General features: G+C 34.8%; 1 protein-coding gene across 1 annotated transcript in view; it reads left to right on the top strand.

Annotated features, from left to right (window-relative positions):
* The first annotated feature begins 3,826 nt into the window (after positions 1–3,826).
* LOC128992764 (diacylglycerol kinase eta-like) overlaps positions 3,827–19,432 on the top strand; it is a 44,116-nt gene continuing 28,510 nt past the window's right edge. The window contains exons 1-10 of the mRNA XM_054416504.1: positions 3,827–3,928; positions 7,153–7,229; positions 9,335–9,440; positions 9,745–9,881; positions 10,975–11,066; positions 13,221–13,351; positions 13,971–14,139; positions 15,744–15,846; positions 16,439–16,584; positions 17,463–17,642. Coding sequence (XP_054272479.1) covers positions 3,898–3,928; positions 7,153–7,229; positions 9,335–9,440; positions 9,745–9,881; positions 10,975–11,066; positions 13,221–13,351; positions 13,971–14,139; positions 15,744–15,846; positions 16,439–16,584; positions 17,463–17,642 — 1,172 coding nt within the window. The 5' untranslated portion in view covers positions 3,827–3,897. The remainder of the gene's footprint in view (positions 3,929–7,152; positions 7,230–9,334; positions 9,441–9,744; positions 9,882–10,974; positions 11,067–13,220; positions 13,352–13,970; positions 14,140–15,743; positions 15,847–16,438; positions 16,585–17,462; positions 17,643–19,432) is intronic.

Genomic DNA, 19,432 nt, shown 5'->3' with positions numbered 1-19,432 from the left:
TATCCGTAGAGTAAAATATGTAAAATGTAGGTGTTATCATAATTTAAAGGTAATGTGTGTTTAAGGATGGATTGGGAGTAAAATGTGTGATTATTATTCTTATTTCAAGGAAACTTGTTTCTTTCTCGTAATTAAAACGCCAGTTTCTAGGTCAAAGAAATTTTCCGCCTCAGCGCACGCCGGTGGCTGTAGAATTCCTTGTTGTCTTGTCAACAGTTCCAATATTCGAAAATTTATTTTTAGAAAATAATAGGCGGGCGTATTTGTTATTTTATTATTGACTTCGCCCTAAAAAAACATTTCCTGTACAATTTATTAAAACAAATTAATTAATTTTGCAGATATTGACAATTTATTGTAATGCAATACTAAATTTAAAAGTTCAAAAAGGCCAATACAGATATATTAACAAATTATTATATATTGGCAAAAAATATTATACATTTAGTATTACATTACAAATTAACTTATGTACTTAAGAGTTTAAAATAAAACTAGTGGCTTGTAGGGACATAAGTCCCTAAAAAGCTCAAATCTAAAACAAATTACTGTATATTAATATTCAAACAAACTCAGAATCAAATTATCTAAGTGTCAGGATAGATATCCCAATACATATTATCTTTTGTGTAAAAAAACTGTTTGTTGTTTATCTTTGTTTGCTTTTGTTGATGTTATTTTCAATAAATAATTTGAACTACTCCAGAGGTTTAACTTTGCTAAACATATTTTTGTGAATAAATATTGGTTTACTAAGGTAGCTTTGGTCTTTTGGTTAGGGATGAAAAAAAACTTCCCTGATTGAAATATTGGAAATTGTCTTCGTCAAAAATTAAAGGGCAAAAAGGTGTGCCGAGATAAGCTTAGTTCATGGTCAAAACCGCTAAATTAGCACCCGACCCCTGTTGAGATGGTCCTGAACTTAACATATTTTCGTGGCTTCAAATTTTACATTACATGGGAAGTCTAGTAATAAGCTATGGGCTACTGCCAATGGCTAAGGCGATTACTGTATTGTAGTGAAATATAATACGGGTTTTAAGTGTTACTAGACGTACTTTCTTAAATTGTCTAAAAACGATAAAACTCCCATTCAAATTGAGAAGTTATTTAACATATTAAATTTAAAAAAATTAATCTTTACCAAGATCTGATTTGGATTCGTGACATTATAGTGATGTAAGACGCACGACGTGACGACGCTGCAAGATTCTCGGTGCCAAATTGGCACAATCTCCGGTCTCCAAGTCTTGTAAATATCTCTTTGTCATTCTTGGTTGTTCTCGCCTGAAGAACAAGATTAAGATTACACTCTGTAACACATTTGAAACAGTTAACCTGCATTTATCTGTACCCTATTAAAACAAACTGCTCGACTGCTCAATCCGGTTAGTTATTCGACAGCAAAATGAAATGTAAAAGTATCACCCTGTGCATATTAAGTCCCCCTATTCGTTTACCAAATTTATCTTCGTGAATTGTTTCTCTAATTGAAAACCTGACATTTGGCTTTTAATTGTCTAAATTTAATACCATTTAACAAAGTATATGAAAAAACTAACACAGCCACAATGAGGGGTCTGATGTTGACCTCCTGTTTAGCCAAAAAGGCCTACAAAATAACAAGCAAAGCAAAGCCACTTTGTTGATATTGATCAAAAAGTTTACCTGAAGATTACATAGTAACAACAAGTTCTGGGTTTGGACCGTTCCCCAACAAAAATAAAAAATCTAAGTTGGTACGTGCCGCTGAAAAGACCTAAGTTTTCTTGCAGAGTTCACAGTTTAGATTTTACGGGTTTTTGTGTTATTAAGAATATAATATTTAAACGTTTATTTTTAAGAGTATCTTTAAGTTCTGGTACCATTCCGGAGGCGAATGTGTCATTCAAAAAATGAATGTTTGTCCATGACCCTGGTTAACTTAGATTTTCTTTGTAATGCCCATTTTTTACAAACAAAAACTACGAATTAATTATTTTGCTTGTAGATTCTCCCTGTTTGGTAATCTCAACAACAGTAAGGCATGCAAACTTCTATTGGAATCATGTTTTAACAACAGCTTTACCACCAGAGGTAAAACGATGTGAAAAGTTCTAATGCATGATGCGGCTTTGTTAGTAATTCATCACATGTCAAAAGTTATCCCATTCGAAAATTGAATTCATTTTCCCATTAGGAAGCTAGTACTTAGATCAATCCATAAACGTCACCTAACTGATTGCGAAAGTTTAAAGTGAATTTACCAGTTAACATTTGGCTCACTGAAACTCTTTTTAGTCAATTGGCAATTAAACTGAAATCCAAATGTGTTCGAACGAAAACTCGTTAAGTATGTCAGCGACAACTGAACTCTAATTTGGTCAGGCAGTAATTTGATACTTCTTTTTCAAATTAATCCATTAAGTAACGTTTTGCGTGATAATATAATTTATTTCGTTGGAAAAATCAATATTGCTTGATAACTACTTCGATCAAATACATCTTCAAAATAACCCGTAACAAATTATACAATTTTAAAATACGCACACCAAAACTGTATCACCTAACAATTAAAAATTAGTATACAGCACAAAGTGTTGTTTAATCTATTCTAAACTAAGTGGCTATGCAAATGCAAGGTACAAACCAAAGCAATGTCTTGGGGTTCAAAGGAACAGAATCCCGCGCCCGCATACCACCAGACAAAGGCAAACAAGTTAACTATGCAATAGGACGTACCTCACAGACATCCGGGATTAAACTTTACCACATAGAATTAAAACTGTTTTTAGGTTACTTGAGTTTGTTCTTCAAACAAAATTAAAATATATCATAAGCAGCATCAGTAGATGCAGCATGTTAGTACATTTATTCTAATGTTTCGCTCTATTAAATTCACAGTAATATACTTGTTTATATTGAACTGAACACACGCTCAAATTCAGGTATTTCTCATAGTTATATATAATTTATTGAATAGTTATACAAATAAACTGCATAAGAATTATTTTTTAATTTTTATTACAACACAATTAAAACTAAATAATATGTACTACCACAGCGGAATAGATTCTCTAGAGATCATGGGAATTCATTCATTATGTACCTGGCAAAAGTGAGGGTTTTTAACTCTTATTAATTTTAACCCTATGAATTTAATGAATTATGTAGTTATATAACCTATTAATAACTTGTTTTCCACCATGTGATCTACATTTTACATGTGTGCTTATACGCTAGTATTTGTCTTTCTGGACTAAAACATCAATTTCTTATTCTTAGTATTAGTTCATTTTTCCCCTTACTTAATTGCAAAACTACTTTAAATAACGTAAGCTATTGATCTCAAACAGTGCGTTGTTATTTAATTGACAAAACACAATAGAATATGTAGTGGTATGCATTTCTAACTAACCATTTAATTTAGGTGAACAATAATTCATTGCATGTAGTATGTGACAACAATTCAATAATTTACGAGATCAAAAGCTGCTTTGATTGTCTGCACTCTACCCCACACGACTATCCTAGCAGACGGCAGACTATTCACTGCCCAGTGATTGGAGGTGTGTCGTCGTCTGCTAGTGCGCATGTTTCTTCTTCTTCAGTTTCAGTACCAAAACAAACATGACATGCGGGAGCGTGTCGATAATTTGTGTTCCTGTAGTTTTAGCTCATTTTAAAAGATTAGTGTTAAATAAACGTTATAGCTTACTGTCACATGTGCATAATTAGTGTTTCCTTTGCTATCCTAATAGATGGTAGAAAATTATTACGGGTTCTTCCAAACAAAAAAGTATACTGTCATCATGACCCAGATAAGCAATGCCTATTGAACATCTCTCCCGAAAACATTTATTTAGAAACTCGATTATAATATAAATAAGTGCTACAAATCTATCAACGATATTTACAATGAAACAGCAGAAAAAGAGGCCTTATCCAGGTATGATTAATGCTCAATAAACTGGGCGTAACCATAGACTATCAATTACAAATAATTAATTCGAATAGCTTTTTTGTTTATGGTTATTGATCTTCAATTGCATGCTAACAAGATTCACACTGTCACCATAATTTAGTTTATCAGTGAAAATCTGACTTTGCTTTTTAACAGGTCTAGGTTCTTTTTGATATTTGCGCTCAGATTTTAAGATCGGACGTTAGGTTAGGATGGAATGATTTCATTGACTAAATAGGCTACTGTTACTGTACTACTTATATAACTATAGTTCGCTTACTTTTAACTCGTTGCACTTGATAGCTGTATAGGTGAATGTTAAGGTTACGGTACAGATTTTTTTGGGTGGGCCTGAGCAAGATAATAATTACTACCCTAGCCTAAACTTATTATTATCATTATCATTACCATCTTCTTGACCATTGACCCATCGTATGACAGGAATAGGCTGTGTCAGCGTCAATACAAACTAATTTTATTTCCCGCACATTTTAAAAAACTCACAAATTTTAGAATGTTTGAAGAAAAGGTACGGTACTTTAGGTACTTATGGCGGTTGATATAATATTAACTTACTAATACTGAGCCCATCCAAACTGCCTTCCAGGAATTCTTTTATTGAACGGTAAGGTGTTTTACAAAAGAAATTTCCTGTGATGTTTTTAAACTTTCTGCTGTCCAGGGTCTTTTTGGCAGCTAGGAGGGGAGTTGATTGAAGAAACTTAGTCTAATCAATGCTACATTATAATATTGTTTTTAGTAAAAACAAAACTTAGTTTCCTTAGGCTATACTTGATGTGTGTAACACCAGATTTAAAGTAGGCTTATTGGTCGAGAGAGATGATACAAAACCAAGCAACGTAGGATTAACTTATATGCAGTAAGTTAAGCATAAATGGTGATGTAGATACCAATCATTTATGTAGCCTACCGATTAGTATTTTTTGGCTATGTTATATAATTTACCAAGTTATATGCCAGTAGTTTATGGATAACCACACTTCAACCCTCACATTACCCTTTCCCTATTAACACAACAAAACCTTCACTCACAAAACCCCCAAAGATCGTAAAATTTAACTCATTGAGGTACTTACTTACTTGTAAGTAAGGTAAAAGGCATTGTTACCAATGAAGAGGCCACAGGGATTGTGTTGGGAGGGTTTTAAAGTAGCCAATTTTAAAGCCAGGATCATTTTAAAAGCCTATAATGATTTGAAAATCATTCCTACAGTAGGCCGAGATCCTAGATCTAAAATAGTTATAGAGTTACAGACAGAAAAATAGAAATAGGTAGGCCTACTATATCAGGATACAAAATCATGAGGAAAAGGGTGTGCTCTGATGCTCCCCATGAACAGCCCTGCTGATAAATGGGATTTAAGCCCTCGGAGGAGAAGGCCACTTACAATTTAATTGTAGCTTGTGTGCCATGAAATAATGGATGGTCAGTAATCATTATTGGGTAAAAGGTATTCACCAATTAGGCCTATAGCATGTGTCTCACAGAGTAAATTCTAGGTAGAATCAGGTCCAACCGATAGCTTGTTAATATTGTCAAGTCTGAATACTGATTGATACGGAAAATTGACTTCAGCAATCCATTTATGCGGTGCAATTCTGTATCAAATTTCTGTCACACAGCCCAAAGAACGTAAGCCTAATAGGTAACTTATATCCGAAAAATCAAAAATTTATGTACTGTACAAACTCTTTTGTTAAAATTTTGTCATCTTTGATAAACATTGCTTTGCGGAAGCCTTGGATGGTTCGCAAAGACTGTGGGTGTGCTGTGTGACTTATCCAAGGCTTTTGACTGTGTGGATCATGATATTTAGAAAAACTAAGTAAGCGTGGAATAAAAGACACTGAATTAAAGTGGTTTGGATCCTATTTAAAAAAACCGAAAACAAAGACTTATTGTACAAAAAATGCAGAGAAATTATAAATCAGAGTGGAACATAAACCCCTGTGGAGTTCCTCAGGGCTCCATTCTTGGCCCTTGTTTATTTATTATATATGTTAATGATCTATGTAACTTAAAGCTACTAAGATGTCTACCTTTCAATATGCAGATGATACCGCTCTAATTTGTACAGGACAAAACAATGACATCATACAAGCCTCGATAACTCAGGAATTTCAACTTCACGGGGACTGGTTTGCAGTAAATGGTCTGTCCATGAATGTGGCAAAAACCCAACTAATTAGTTTTCTGCGTCCAATATTAACCAAGAAATCTGTTTAAATACAAACTTTAATTCAATTCACTCACAAAAATCAATAAATTATCTGGGAATTGATATTGATTCACAATTAAATTGACAAAATCACATTAAAAACCTATCAAAAAGACTACGTTCAGCAATATTTGTTCTTACGATAATCAGGGATACTACTAATTTAAAAACACAAATAGCAGTATATCATGCATATTTTTCATCGATTATGAATTATGGAATTACTGTATGGGGCTCATCAAGTCAGGCAAAAAAATATTTGTTCTTCAAAAAAGAGCAGTAAGAATAATGGCCAGAGTTCCCAATAGAACACATTGTAAAGATTTATTTATTCAGTTTAAAATGTTGACCTTTTTTAGCTCTTATATATACGAATTGGCATTACTGGTTAAAAGTGATTTCGATACTTTCATGGACTGTCAACCATCTCATACACATAACACAAGATTCAAAAATATTATAAAACCAATTCAACATAGGCTTAAAATATTTCATTTATCTCCTCAGTATATAGGGCCAAAAGTTTACAATAAACTACCTCTGGGATAAAAAAAAAACATTGCCTCAGTTTCTAAATTTAAATCATCTTTAAAAAGTTTCCTTTTGGAGAGGGCATTTTACTCACTAGAAGAATGTCTTGGAGATGTGATTACAATTTGAAAGGTATTACTTCTCCCATAGGTTTGTATTGATTGCTTTATTTGTTTTGTATTTTATAATGTAGATTTTTATAATGTAGAGTTTTCAATGTATAATTTTATTAGACTTAATTTTGACATATCACCTGTCAAGAGAATTGATGTAGTGTAATGATGTTAAATAAATAAATAAAAAATAAATAAACATTCTTGCTTGATATGAATTGTTCTGCCAACAAAGAAAACATACCTGGCCCATCTGGATGATACTACTTAATGACAAGCAGTTTATTTCATTAAAACAAGTTTTAATTGTGTATTTATTTTTCAGACAAACAGTTGGCCCAGTCCATGGAGGATTATCTCGCTGCCCTCAAAAGTGCGGCGGCCACCAGGGAGTATTACCAAGTAAGTTAGGTTATGTTTACGAGTAAAATACCAGCTGTTGCCAATCCAACCTTATACAAGCCATGCATAGCATCTGTTTACATTTTTTATGTTTATCCTATCTATATAAATAAAATTAGAGTTTTGTCTGTACATTGCTTAGAATCATAAATTTTCAGGTTATTTTTACGTTTTATACATTAAAGAAGCCGAAACAAGTCTCATCTAAATTACTGTCTGTCTTTCTGCCTGCCTGTAACACTCAAGATGGCATTTTACGCAATCATCTCCAGGAAAACGAGAGTACCTATCAAGATCCAAGTCATTTTAATGAATTCACTGAATTGGCGAGAGTGTCTTTAGCCATTAAAATATGGGCTCACTACTTTGTAAATAAAATTACGGACGTTAAAAAATGCAGTTTTGTGCGATTTTTGTCAAGAGATCGTCCAATTTTTATCACATTTAAACATCTATGAAATAACGAACAGCTGTTCGGATCAAGATTGTTTTTTCTAGCTGTCACTGATATGTTTACAAAAATGTTGTTTACAAATACCACAACTATTTCCGATCACGTTTTGAAAGCAAATCCCAACCAAGTGAGATTAAAAACGTTTTTCTTACATAACGGATTTAATTAATCGCAAGTACAATAATATAGTGTAACCGTAAATGAATCTAAATAACTAGGCATCATCCAGGTCAGGAACCAGAGATTCTTTGTCTATAAAATTGTTCTTGAGTTTTGATAACCAGAAAGAAGACCTTGAATCATTGTTGATAGGGCTGGGAAACTTAAATTTATTAATGATCGTCGCCAATAGCTTACAAACAAGGTTTCCACTCATTGGCGGCGCTTCAATGGCGGTTGTGTAAAGTGTAAAGTAAAAAATCACAACTGCAGTGGATGATTGTAACAGAGGCTTATGGATGATGCTAAACTCGCTTTTCCAATGTGTCACTTTCTGTCACTCATCGTGTGATGCAATCGCTGGACCATACAGCCAATAGGTCCATAGCCCATCTCTTGGGTATGTATTATAAATTACCAATCTAAATCCTCTATAGTACTTCATTATATATAGTGAGCCGTCATTTCAACAGCTTTTCGGGTCATCTCCGGGCTTGATGACATTTGATGACAAACAAAAGCTTACAAAGTTAGTTTGGGCTTTACAAAGATTGTAAATACTAATTTTATATGTAATTTGTTATGCTTAAAACGTGGCAAACCCCCTGATTAAGTTCTGTATTTTTGTTTTTATGTTTGTTGGTAAAGCATTAATGTCCTTATTTCTCAGTGTTTCACTGAAAGGACAAGAGCACCTTTGATAATGAAAATGTCAACCCGAATAAAGTGTTAAATGGTGAGGTTGAGGTAGTACTTTAATACTTTTAACCATTTTGGAAAGCAACTTTCAATTATAGGCCTACCTTAGGGCCATGCCTCATATCATTAAAGCAGATCTATAAATGATTTTGTTAGTTTAATCTTTGGATTTAACATATGGACCAATACGATCCAGGTGACATTTAATTGGAAGCATTTGTTTTGGCTTGATATACTGTATTTGCGAAGGTTTATATATAATAGTTTTGCCAGCATATCCGCAAATATGCAAACCAACTAACTGCTGTTCTTAATATAAGAAGGTTTCAACTGACTAGGGCCTACTATAAGATCCCCGTGCGTAGAACGGGCACACAGCTAGTATTGATATACACTTTAAAAAAGAGCCCTAGTTTGATTGATTGATTAGTTTCCTAGTCTAATTCACATCAAAATGTCATTCATATCACTTACCGGTAGTCTTATATTATGTTAAACTACAAAGTATGTACCGTACATATTTATGATGGTAATCTGTACATTTTAAATTTAGACATATAATTCCAGTTAGGCATTCTTATAATTAGTAAAATACACTCCCCAAAAATGAAATTTGTAAAGAATGATTTGAAAATAGCGAAGGAGGTATTATTCCTTTGCTAGTAATTGACATACTTGGACATTTATTTTTAGTTCAGTATAGGCTACTGTAAAAATATGGAAGGTTTGAAGTCTGGTAGATGGATAAACACAACCCTTCTCATAGCAGTAATGAGTTTCTTGGATGTTTCAGCAAATTGCGTCGGATGCCCATGACCTGTTGTCGGGCAAACACAGCTGGGTGGCCACCTCCCATGCTCGCCCCACGTACTGCAACGTCTGCCGAGAAGCGCTTTCTGGTAGGTAGCAAACCATACAACTACATATAGCCTATCTTTTGATAACTAATGTCAGCAATGCTTCCAACGCACTATGCTGTAGGCCTAGATTTTCTGAAGCCTGTTTATCCTTACCCTACAAAGACATTAACAAAAAGGACCAGTGTTGAATGTCTAGCTTAGGTTTATTAGTAAATATCATTCAGGGTTGTTACGCTAGCTTAATTAAATGACTTATTGACTTATCACTCTACCCTATACCTAATTAAATGTCTTATCTTAATTTTCTCTAGTCTTCACGTTAACGTTTTATTGGTTCTGATAGGAGTCACATCACATGGGTACAGCTGTGTAGTCTGCAAATGCAAAGTACACAAACGATGCTCTACAAAAGCCATCAGCAACTGCAAATGGACCACATTGGCAAGCATCGGAAAAGACATCATAGAAGACAAAGATGGGGTAAGGATTACATAGAATTAAATAATTTATTGTTCAATTTGTTTTAATGTCTGCCTCACCCAGGTTGTATTAATATTTTTGAATCGTCTCTTGTACCAGTATATTGGTAAACTTCTTTGGGGTGTTTTGTCTTTGAAAAAAGTATCTTGTTTTGGACTCTATTAAGAGTGTTTTTTTTGTCTTTTTTTTTTGAAATTTCAGTATGACTATTTTTTATTAAAGGAAATTATTGATTCTGTCAACACAATTACATGTTTGGTAAATGTTAATAATCAAGATAGGCTCGTCCATTTACTGACAAGGTCGCTTCAGTAAATGAGCCTCGGCCCAGGAGCGGAAGAGGTTTTAGGTGTGTTTAAGGGCGGTATGGGAAAAATTCCTGGCAATGAAGGGGGGGGAAGAGGAAATATATCTCAAATATCCCTCAGGCCTATTGTGTGTCACGTCCAAACTACGAGCCTTGCATCTGAGGCTTAAAGACCATTAAAAAATCTACATATTCACTTATTCAAATTGTTAAGTCAAATTTCCAAAAGCTGATAGGCTAAGTATAATCTGTTAAATATTGCCTAAATGCTCAACCTTACGGAACAGATATCATGCTATTTAAGTTGTTATTTTGTTAGTTTGCGTTTGCAAGTTTTAAGCCTAACAAGCTGATTTAACCTTGAATAGATGATAACATTTTAGCTTATTAGTATAATTAGGGTACCGTACTGTCTTTGTTTTCACTCTTTGTGCATTTTTGCCATGTCCTTTTATCATGTTATGCCGATAGTGATATCTTTTTCTTTAGTTACAAAAAACTGTTAGCACTTATGTTTAAATTGGTAGTTATGCTTTTGTCCTTGCCTCCTTTCATTGTCAACAACTGATACTCATTTAAATCAATCTTTTATTCAGTTGTTCCTATTAAAACATTTACTAACAAGTGTTACAAAATAGCATGGAACTATGGTAAGGCATGAGTTAACTAATTCTTTAGTGCATTATCTTTTGTTTGTCCAGATTAAAATCTTCTAATTGATAATTGATAATCAGTTTTAGATCAATATAAAAAAAATATTGGCCTAATAATCTTAAATTGCTCTAGAACATATCAATGCCACATCAATGGATGGAGGGGAACCTGCCCGTCTCGGCAAAGTGTGCTGTGTGTGAAAAAACGTGCGGTTCCGTTCTGAGGTGAGTGTACGTTTGGACTTACAATTAAGTGTCGAATACTCTGTACCAATTGTGCTGTTTGACTCATTAAATGGATTTTTTAAATTAACTTCAGTGGTCAGAGCAGACAGTTATTTTACAAGGGATTGTCTGATCTCAGAAGATTACCGTCGGTGTTTTTATTGGCCAAATTATTCAGAAATAAAAGTACGGTACCGGTATCTTAAGCAGTGGGTCAGCTAATTTAAGGTCAATAGTTTTGAAATTTTAGAAAACCCTTTAAAACCATTAACTATGTCAACCAAACACTCTAAGACTGTAGATAATAAAGTTGTTGTCTTCTCACACATTATATTGATTGAATCCAATTAAATGTAGTGAGGGGAAAAAATATAAATGCTTATTTCGGAGAAAAAACAACTGTAAGGTTTTATTTATTTATAATAAACCATCAAATTTTGCTGTTAATGTATAAAATGTCTTATGGAATCGTTTCAAAATACTGATGGGCTAAAATAAAGTTTACATTTTTATCAACTAAACGGTTTTTACTATTGTGTGTTATGGGGGAGCAAGCTGGTGTAGTGGTTAGAGCGTGGGTCTTCAGTCCCTGGGGTCCCAGGTTCAAATCCCGCCAAATCACCAATGGATTTTATCTAAGTGATAATGCCGCAATCCTTAGGTCTAGCCGTCTAGCCTGAAGTAATGTGAAAAACAATCCCGGGCTTGTGCCTAGTGTCATTAACTATTGGATTAATAGTCAAAGCTAGCGTCCTAGGAAAAAAAACCTGTTGTGTTTTATTTGATGAGCATGGATAAAATCACAAGTACTGCAGTCCTGTGATAGACATTCTGCACATCATCTTGCCCAAATGTCTGACTCATAAAACACAAGAGCTATCAAGTTTTATGTTCCCCGTTTCAGTTCATTGATGTTTGAGAGAAGCTATTTGCTGAGATTGGATGGTTCAAATCCAGTGTAAAAATACCAACAGAAATTCTTTAGCAAAGTTTTTATCCCTAGAAACATTTGCTTAGAGTTTCATCAACAGTGGCGGTCCCAGGGGGGGATGGGAGGGATATATCATATCCCCCCCCCCCCGAAGTATTTTATATTTTATTAGCTAACATGAATACTATTAGCTGGAGCATGTTTTAGAGCTCAAATAACGTGATATAAAAATACGTAATTAGGCTTTGAATTCCACATTTTTGCCGGGAGGAACCCTTGGACTCCCCTTTTTTCTGGGGAATATTTAATACCCCCACCCCCGGTAGTCATCAACCCCCCCACACCCACCCCGGAAAGAATGAAATCCTGGGACTGCCACTATTCATCAACAATTTCTTAAGGTTTCTGTTTATTTCTTTGAATGATTTTTTTCATAGTTTTAAAGCATTGTTAATTAATCAGCAGCATCAATTACTTTTTCCATTGAAAGCATAGAACTATGAACTCAGCTTGAAATAAAATGTAGTTTCGCAACCCAATCACTTAACTATTTTAAGAGTTACAAATGCTTTCCATACATATAAGTTTTATTCGACAAATTACTCTAAACAATCTAAACATGTCCAAACATTTCTTAGTCTGTTCGACAAATTTAGTTGGCTTAATCGATATTCCCCCCATTACCGTTTTGCTTAATGTATATGTTGTAGCTGATTGACGTTTTGGCAAACGTCTGCTTTTGTTCTACTTTAAAGGTAGGATCAAGTGGAGGGGATAGATTTCTACCCCAAAAACCGCCTAAATTTTGTGAAAGGAGTGTAGCAAAAGAGTGTAATCGATGACAAATTGGTACTTAATTGTGCTACGGACTGTAAAACCTATTAGTGAATTGTCTTGGCTTTGTGTCCTGATTCCACCTATAAAAATTTGCCAGTAGGCTACTGTTCGTTGTTTAACATATCATCTCACCTCTTGCTTTGCTTGATCTGTTACACACACTACCTGATGCCAATGTGGATGGGTTTCAGCAGAGGTTTAAAGAGACACACCAAATATATTTTTCCTGTTGTGTTTTTAGAAAGCATCATTAAATGAAAGCCCAATGACAAATTGGATCTGGGTCTGGTAACGATCTTGCTTAGAATTGAACTAGCGACCTTCAGATTGGAAGGCAGGGTTTTAAAAAGGAAAAGAATTAATAACAAAGTTTGTATCTATTCTAGATTACAAGACTGGCGATGTCTATGGTGCAAAGCTACAGTACACACCGCATGTAGACCTGGTATGTTGGAAGTCTGTCCTCTCGGCCCATCACGGGTCAGCGTGGTTCCACCAACAGCATTGCACAGTATAGGTAAACTTTTGTGGAATTTACGATGAGTTTTTTATATGTATTGACTACATCAGAATCTCTATTCCTTAATTACGTTTTATTCCTTGATAATGTTTAAACGAAACATTCCTTGATAAAACAAAACTGTCGAAATAAATAATCATTCTACATCCTTACGACATCAATCAGCTGCACAACTGTGTGAAACAAAAAGTACAGTCGACTCCCGATCCGACACTTAATAGTCTGACATCCTTGGTAATCCAACAATGAATGTCATCAGACAGTAAAGTACAAAAATTTGATTTGTCTTGTGTGTGACAAAAAAAGTCAAGAAACTTTCCAGTTGCGGTGCCCAATCTAATCATACGGTCTTTGCAGTGAATAACAGTCATTATTTAGAAGAGAAGGTAAAGAAGGATTACATCAATTAGGATGGTGTGTGGGAGGGATGATGGAAAGGTTAAAGGTTTGACCTAGAAAGAGACGACTTGTTTAAAGACAATTTTATTCATGACGAAGCACCTGTACAAACATCCTGTAATACTCTGTAAGTTTTGTGCCAATAAATATCATTCATTCAATGTTTTGAATGACCAATCCAACATGTAACCCTCCCCAATCATTTTGTTTACTGTAGGAAGTGACGAGGCGTGGGAAGCTATACGACCGCAAGACTGTTCACCTCTGCTCGTCTTTGTCAACTCTAAATCTGGCGACAACCAGGGTGTTAAGTTCCTCCGAAGGTTCAAACAGCTGTTGAACCCAGCGCAAGTCTTCGACCTTATCTCCACCGGGCCAGGGCTTGGGTAAGTGTAGGCTTTTAGATACTGAAGTATACATCCTAGCTATTTGGACCAGTACCGATTATGTTCAAAAAAATAATTTGTCTAAATGATATAGATTGTTGAATAGGTATATTCCAAGAGTGTTACAGCCAAATAGTAAGTTTCATCACTAATACTGTGAGAGGTCTGGTGTGCACTCACGTTACATGTGTGAGGCAAAGCCGAACATCGAAACACGAAACTTCATGTGCAAGGTTAAGCATGTCAGAGTGAACTTTACGTACAAGGCAAAACCAAGAATAGGAATAATTAGAGCAATTGCTGGAAAATCACTTTTGGTACAAGTTATGAACGATAGCCTACTTTGCATCTCGTAATTATGCCTATTTCTGATTGCGGTAAGATTGTTTAGCAATGAAAATAGATGATTTAAATTATGAAAATACAGGATAAAGAAACACTAGCGAGTGGAGAGGGCCAATATAGAACTTAGTGAGAGAAAGGGAAAATCAGCTGATCAGTTTTCCTTTGCTGAAAATTAGAGCTTGGGAAATAATAATTTTCTTTGATATCAGCTGTCATCAAAATATTTACTTTTCCTACAGTCACCCAACAAAGTGGGCTTCCTTGCACAGATTATAGTACAGAAAGCCTTACTTTGGTGCACAGTTTTTACTTTGGTGCTCACCAGTATTCCAACCAAACAACACAAAACAGTGTGCTTTTATTATGAACGTAATCCGTGTACCCTTTAAAATAAGTTGGCAACACTTAAAGATATTACGACTACGATCAGCTGGTGCAGCGTTTCCCATTTTTTTTTTATGTTTAGATTAAACCTAACCTAAAAACGTGTTGTACAGTGTTTGAAAGACTAATTATTTTATTTATATGTAGCCTACTATGTAACTGTAGGAAAAATAGAATGTGTAACACAAGTGCAAACTGCCTTTGCTGCACTCGAGAAACTTTCCAAACTCGCCTACGGCTTGTGCGTAAACATTTCTCTCGTGTGCAGCAAAAATCCACTTTCGCCCTCTAGTTACACAAATAACTATTCTGTAGGGTATGGAGCTATAAAAAATTATATTTTCTCCCTTTAATTTTGTTACTGAAATGGTTGACGTGTCATCAAAGATGCTATGCTTGCCCCTTGAGTTTGGCTTGGTTTAAAGCAGTTAGCATGTTTGACAGAAAGCAGTAACGTACATCCGCTTACTCGGTCAGTTGTTAAATACAACTATATAGCTTGGTACTAAAACTGGTCAAAACATAGGAATGTAATTTCTAGTTATATTCATAGTCAAATGTTAGTGATTCTGATTCAATACCTTAGCAAAGAGATATTAGCCTTGTGGATTAAACCTACTTGAGGTTGCCGTTGTGGTTTAAGTTGCTGTTAATGAAGGATGTGTAATCGATGTTTAAGATTGCTATGCTTATGGTTAATGATAGATTACGATAAAATACTGGAGGAAGTGTGAAAACAATGGAAATTCTAGGTGACCTGTGCTTTGCTGCAAGATTTTTCTCAGACAGATAAATCAAATTACATGTGACATGCGATTCTTGAACCAATAAATCAAGAAATCCTACTGTAGTTTACTATTCTTGTTTGTCTACAGATTACGCTTATTCCGTCACTTTGACCCGTTCCGGATATTGGTGTGTAGCGGAGACGGATCTGTTGGATGGGTGCTTTCAGAAATTGATCGGCTCAATATGCAGGTAATACTAAGATTTAGCGTAACTGTAAGCGTAATACTAAGATTTAGCATAACTGTAAAATAATCATTTAAAATTTTCGAGAGTGGGGGGGCCCAAAAAGGGGGATTTGGGGAGCAACTAAAAATCTTTCAATGTAAACCCCCATCAAGTGACACCTCATTTTGAAGTGTTAACAAAAACTTAAAGATTGGTGAAAACCAGAGTTTGCTATCTCTTCTCTATCCAAAATGGTAGCCAATATTACCATTACAAACCAATTTTACCATTGATTTTCCACAACATTTTGACGGGCTACCATTTTGGATAGAGAAGAGATAGCAAACTCTGGTTTTCACCAATCTTTAAGTTTTGTAAATACTTCAAAATAAGGTTTCACTTGATGGGGGTTTACATTTAAAATATTTGAGTTGCCCCCCAAATCCCCCCTTTTGGGGGGACACTCAAAAATTTCAAAATCATAAAATGAAACTTCCTGCTAAGATTGCATGACCACCAAAAGGATATCTCTGTATATTTACTTGGAAAAATATTAGAGGGGGGGTCTTGACTTTTTATTCACCCTGCATAACTTAGTGTTGTGTTTGTTGTACAGAAGCAGTGCCAAGTAGGAGTGTTGCCGCTAGGGACAGGCAACGACCTGGCCAGAGTGCTGGGTTGGGGCTCGTCTTGTGATGACGACACACACATTCCCCAACTACTGGACAGATATGAGAAAGCTAGCACCAAAATACTTGACAGGTAATTCAAGTTAATACATGTAATTCACAATATTCTCTGGTTGGGATTTGTTTTAACCGTCACAAGTTGCTAAGAATTGTCATTATTGCCATCTGCAAATAAATTATGTCCCTTCCCAAACCAAAAGTACCTAAAATCCATTCCTAGTACAATTACTGGTCTTGTTACTATCTAAGGTAGGCCTAGACTTTTTTGTCAGATAGCATCATTCATTATGACATTGGTGAAGGTTCTACTGTTATCGATTTTGGCGATTACACCACATACCTAGAATCGCCGATATCAATAACAGTAGAACCTTCTGTAGTTTTTGCCTTCCCTAGATAAAGACTCCATCACAAACCCACAGTCAGTGAGTAGTTGAAAATGGTGACTACCAAAACGAGTGTCCTTCAAAGATGTACCAAGTGCGTGCAGACGGAAGAAAGAAGTGTGAATATATGCGATTTATCCAGCACCTCACAGAATTCACCAGAGGCCATCTCTTGAAGTTTGTTTATAATATTACTTAATGCTATTCCTAGAGTGTCACTTTACTATCACATAGCCAAGGCCATTGAAAATCAGTAATATTTAAATATAGGACCTCTGGGATGGAAGCTCTTTTCTCTACTATTAGACCAGCTTGTTCCCAATGTTTAAGGGGTTTGGGTATGACAGTAGACAAAAACAAACCGATTTAAACCAAGGTTTTTTTCCAAATAGTGGTGAACTTTATACAAATACAATTCTGAAACAGTTGACACATAGATATTGGACCAAAGTTGTTTTATTATTATTTTACAATAATTTTAAATACTTATACCTGTATTATGTCTTGCGTTTATAAACATTTTTACTACATTATTCAATTGTAACCTTGTGTGTCTGGGTTTCAGGTGGAGCATAATGACGTTTGAGCGCAGCATATCCATGGGATCATCCACCAAGTTGACGTTGAGCGGGGGAGTGACGGAGGAGACAGTCACGAGCATGGCGGCGTACGAGGACTCGGTAGTGGCGCATCTAGCTAAGATACTTCAGTCCGACGACCATTCCGATATTATAGCTTCAGCTAAGTGAGTTTTGAATAGTCATTCATTTATCGTTTCACAGATTTTTGTTTATCATTGAAAATTTTAATCTAGTATACAACGCTGGCCAAAAATTATATTCTAGTAAGGTAGTAAAGTTAACGATTGTTTTTTTTTATTTTAAACTTTTGAATACCGTACATGGTTACTGTAAAACTTAACTGATAAACAATTGTTGAGAAAACCTATTGGTGACGTTATTCATAACTTTCACAACTTTAAAGTAACGGAAATTGTGATCTAGTGTGGTAGTGGCCATATTGCAATAATTTTGGGGCATGTTTTCCTACACTCTACACTTTCAGCTATCCCATGAACCATGTCTCTTAGTGTTGTTTGTACTGTAGTAAAAAAATGCTGCATTGAAAATTACTGTTGAAACAAATGTCTTAAGTTTGTTTACTGGCAATGGCAAGGTATGTTTATGCTATTTTAATTATATAGAAACAATTGTTATGGCTTGATAATAATGATCTAATTTGTATGTCGAATACGAGGCTTGTAAATCAAGGTCTCGTAGCAACAAGCTCCTGTCTCGCAACCAAGCGAGTAGTTCAAATCTGAGATTACCCTTATTCTTTACTTAATCCATTGCCATTTTATCCAATTCTCACCTCTAGGTGACGATTGGTTTTCATTAAAGTACCCTAAAACTGAAGAAAAAACTAATCTTCTGTCAAAATGTTGTGGTCTCAAGAGTTAACTGGTATTGTAGTCCATTTTGAGTTGACGTATGTGAATGAAGTAAAATGTGGAGGGAGTTCAGAGGTCTTATAGAGATAGTGTCAGGGTGGCTAGTGACCTGGAAAACCTGGAAATGTCAGGGAATATTAAATATCTGGAAAAGTCATGGAAAAGTCAGGGAATTTTGTCATAAGTCAGGGAAAATTGTAAAATGTTTAACATAATTTTAATAATTGTTAGGAAAGGTCGAGAGTATGTGTGCCGTTTGGGTGAAAACTAAGAAATACTACAAATAAATGTTGTGTTTTTGTACAAATTAAATTTTATTATAAACTGGGTATCATCTTAACTCAGTTTAATTTTATTAAAGTAAGTTGCAAAGTTTGAATATAAGCTAGCCTGTATCTATAGATTTTATGCATGTTTTTCATGTGAACAAACATAAGATATTCTTCAGATAAAGATTAGTCCTTTTGAAGAATTAGTTAGGTAGTATTAAAATTGTAATTTTGAATTTGTCAATCAGGGAAAGTTTTAAAAAATCATGGAATTTTCAGGGAATTTATCAATGTGATTCCACTAGCCACCCTGTAAGTGTTAACAACAGGGGTAGAAAATTTAAGGTACAAGCCTTGGTGAGTGCCTCAAATCTGGTCAAAGCTGGTCTATTTACGCGAGTTATGTAGACTCTACATGTTTACTACTCATAACTTCTAAGAGAGGTTATGTTTTCATTTATAACATCTCATTGCCACTGACAGTGATGCAATGAAACATTGTACCAACCACTAATTGCACCATTCAACAATTAAATTGGGCTGAACAGCTGATTAGTTGAAGTTTGAATCATTACAATTTTACTTCGTCTCTCTCAACCCTTGAACCTCATTGGTCCGTTACCCGTGTTTTTAAATAAAACAATGCTGTTATGAAAGTAAACAATGCTGTTTGTTTTATGAAACTTTTCAATTCTATGAACTGAACTGAAACACCTAGGCTACTTAAAAAAACGTTCGTAGGTAAAATATTTTATCAGTGTTTGGTGTAGTGTAAGCCAGTCAATGTTCATAAGTCTTGTTTGAGGCTCTGGC

Source organism: Macrosteles quadrilineatus, unplaced genomic scaffold (genome assembly GCF_028750875.1).
Source record: "Macrosteles quadrilineatus isolate MER2022 unplaced genomic scaffold, UCM_ALF_1.0 Scaffold_4__1_contigs__length_99947679, whole genome shotgun sequence".
Lineage (NCBI taxonomy): Eukaryota > Metazoa > Arthropoda > Insecta > Hemiptera > Cicadellidae > Macrosteles > Macrosteles quadrilineatus.
The sequence above is the reverse complement of the archived record's forward strand: the minus strand, read 5'-3'. Positions and strand labels throughout refer to the sequence as shown.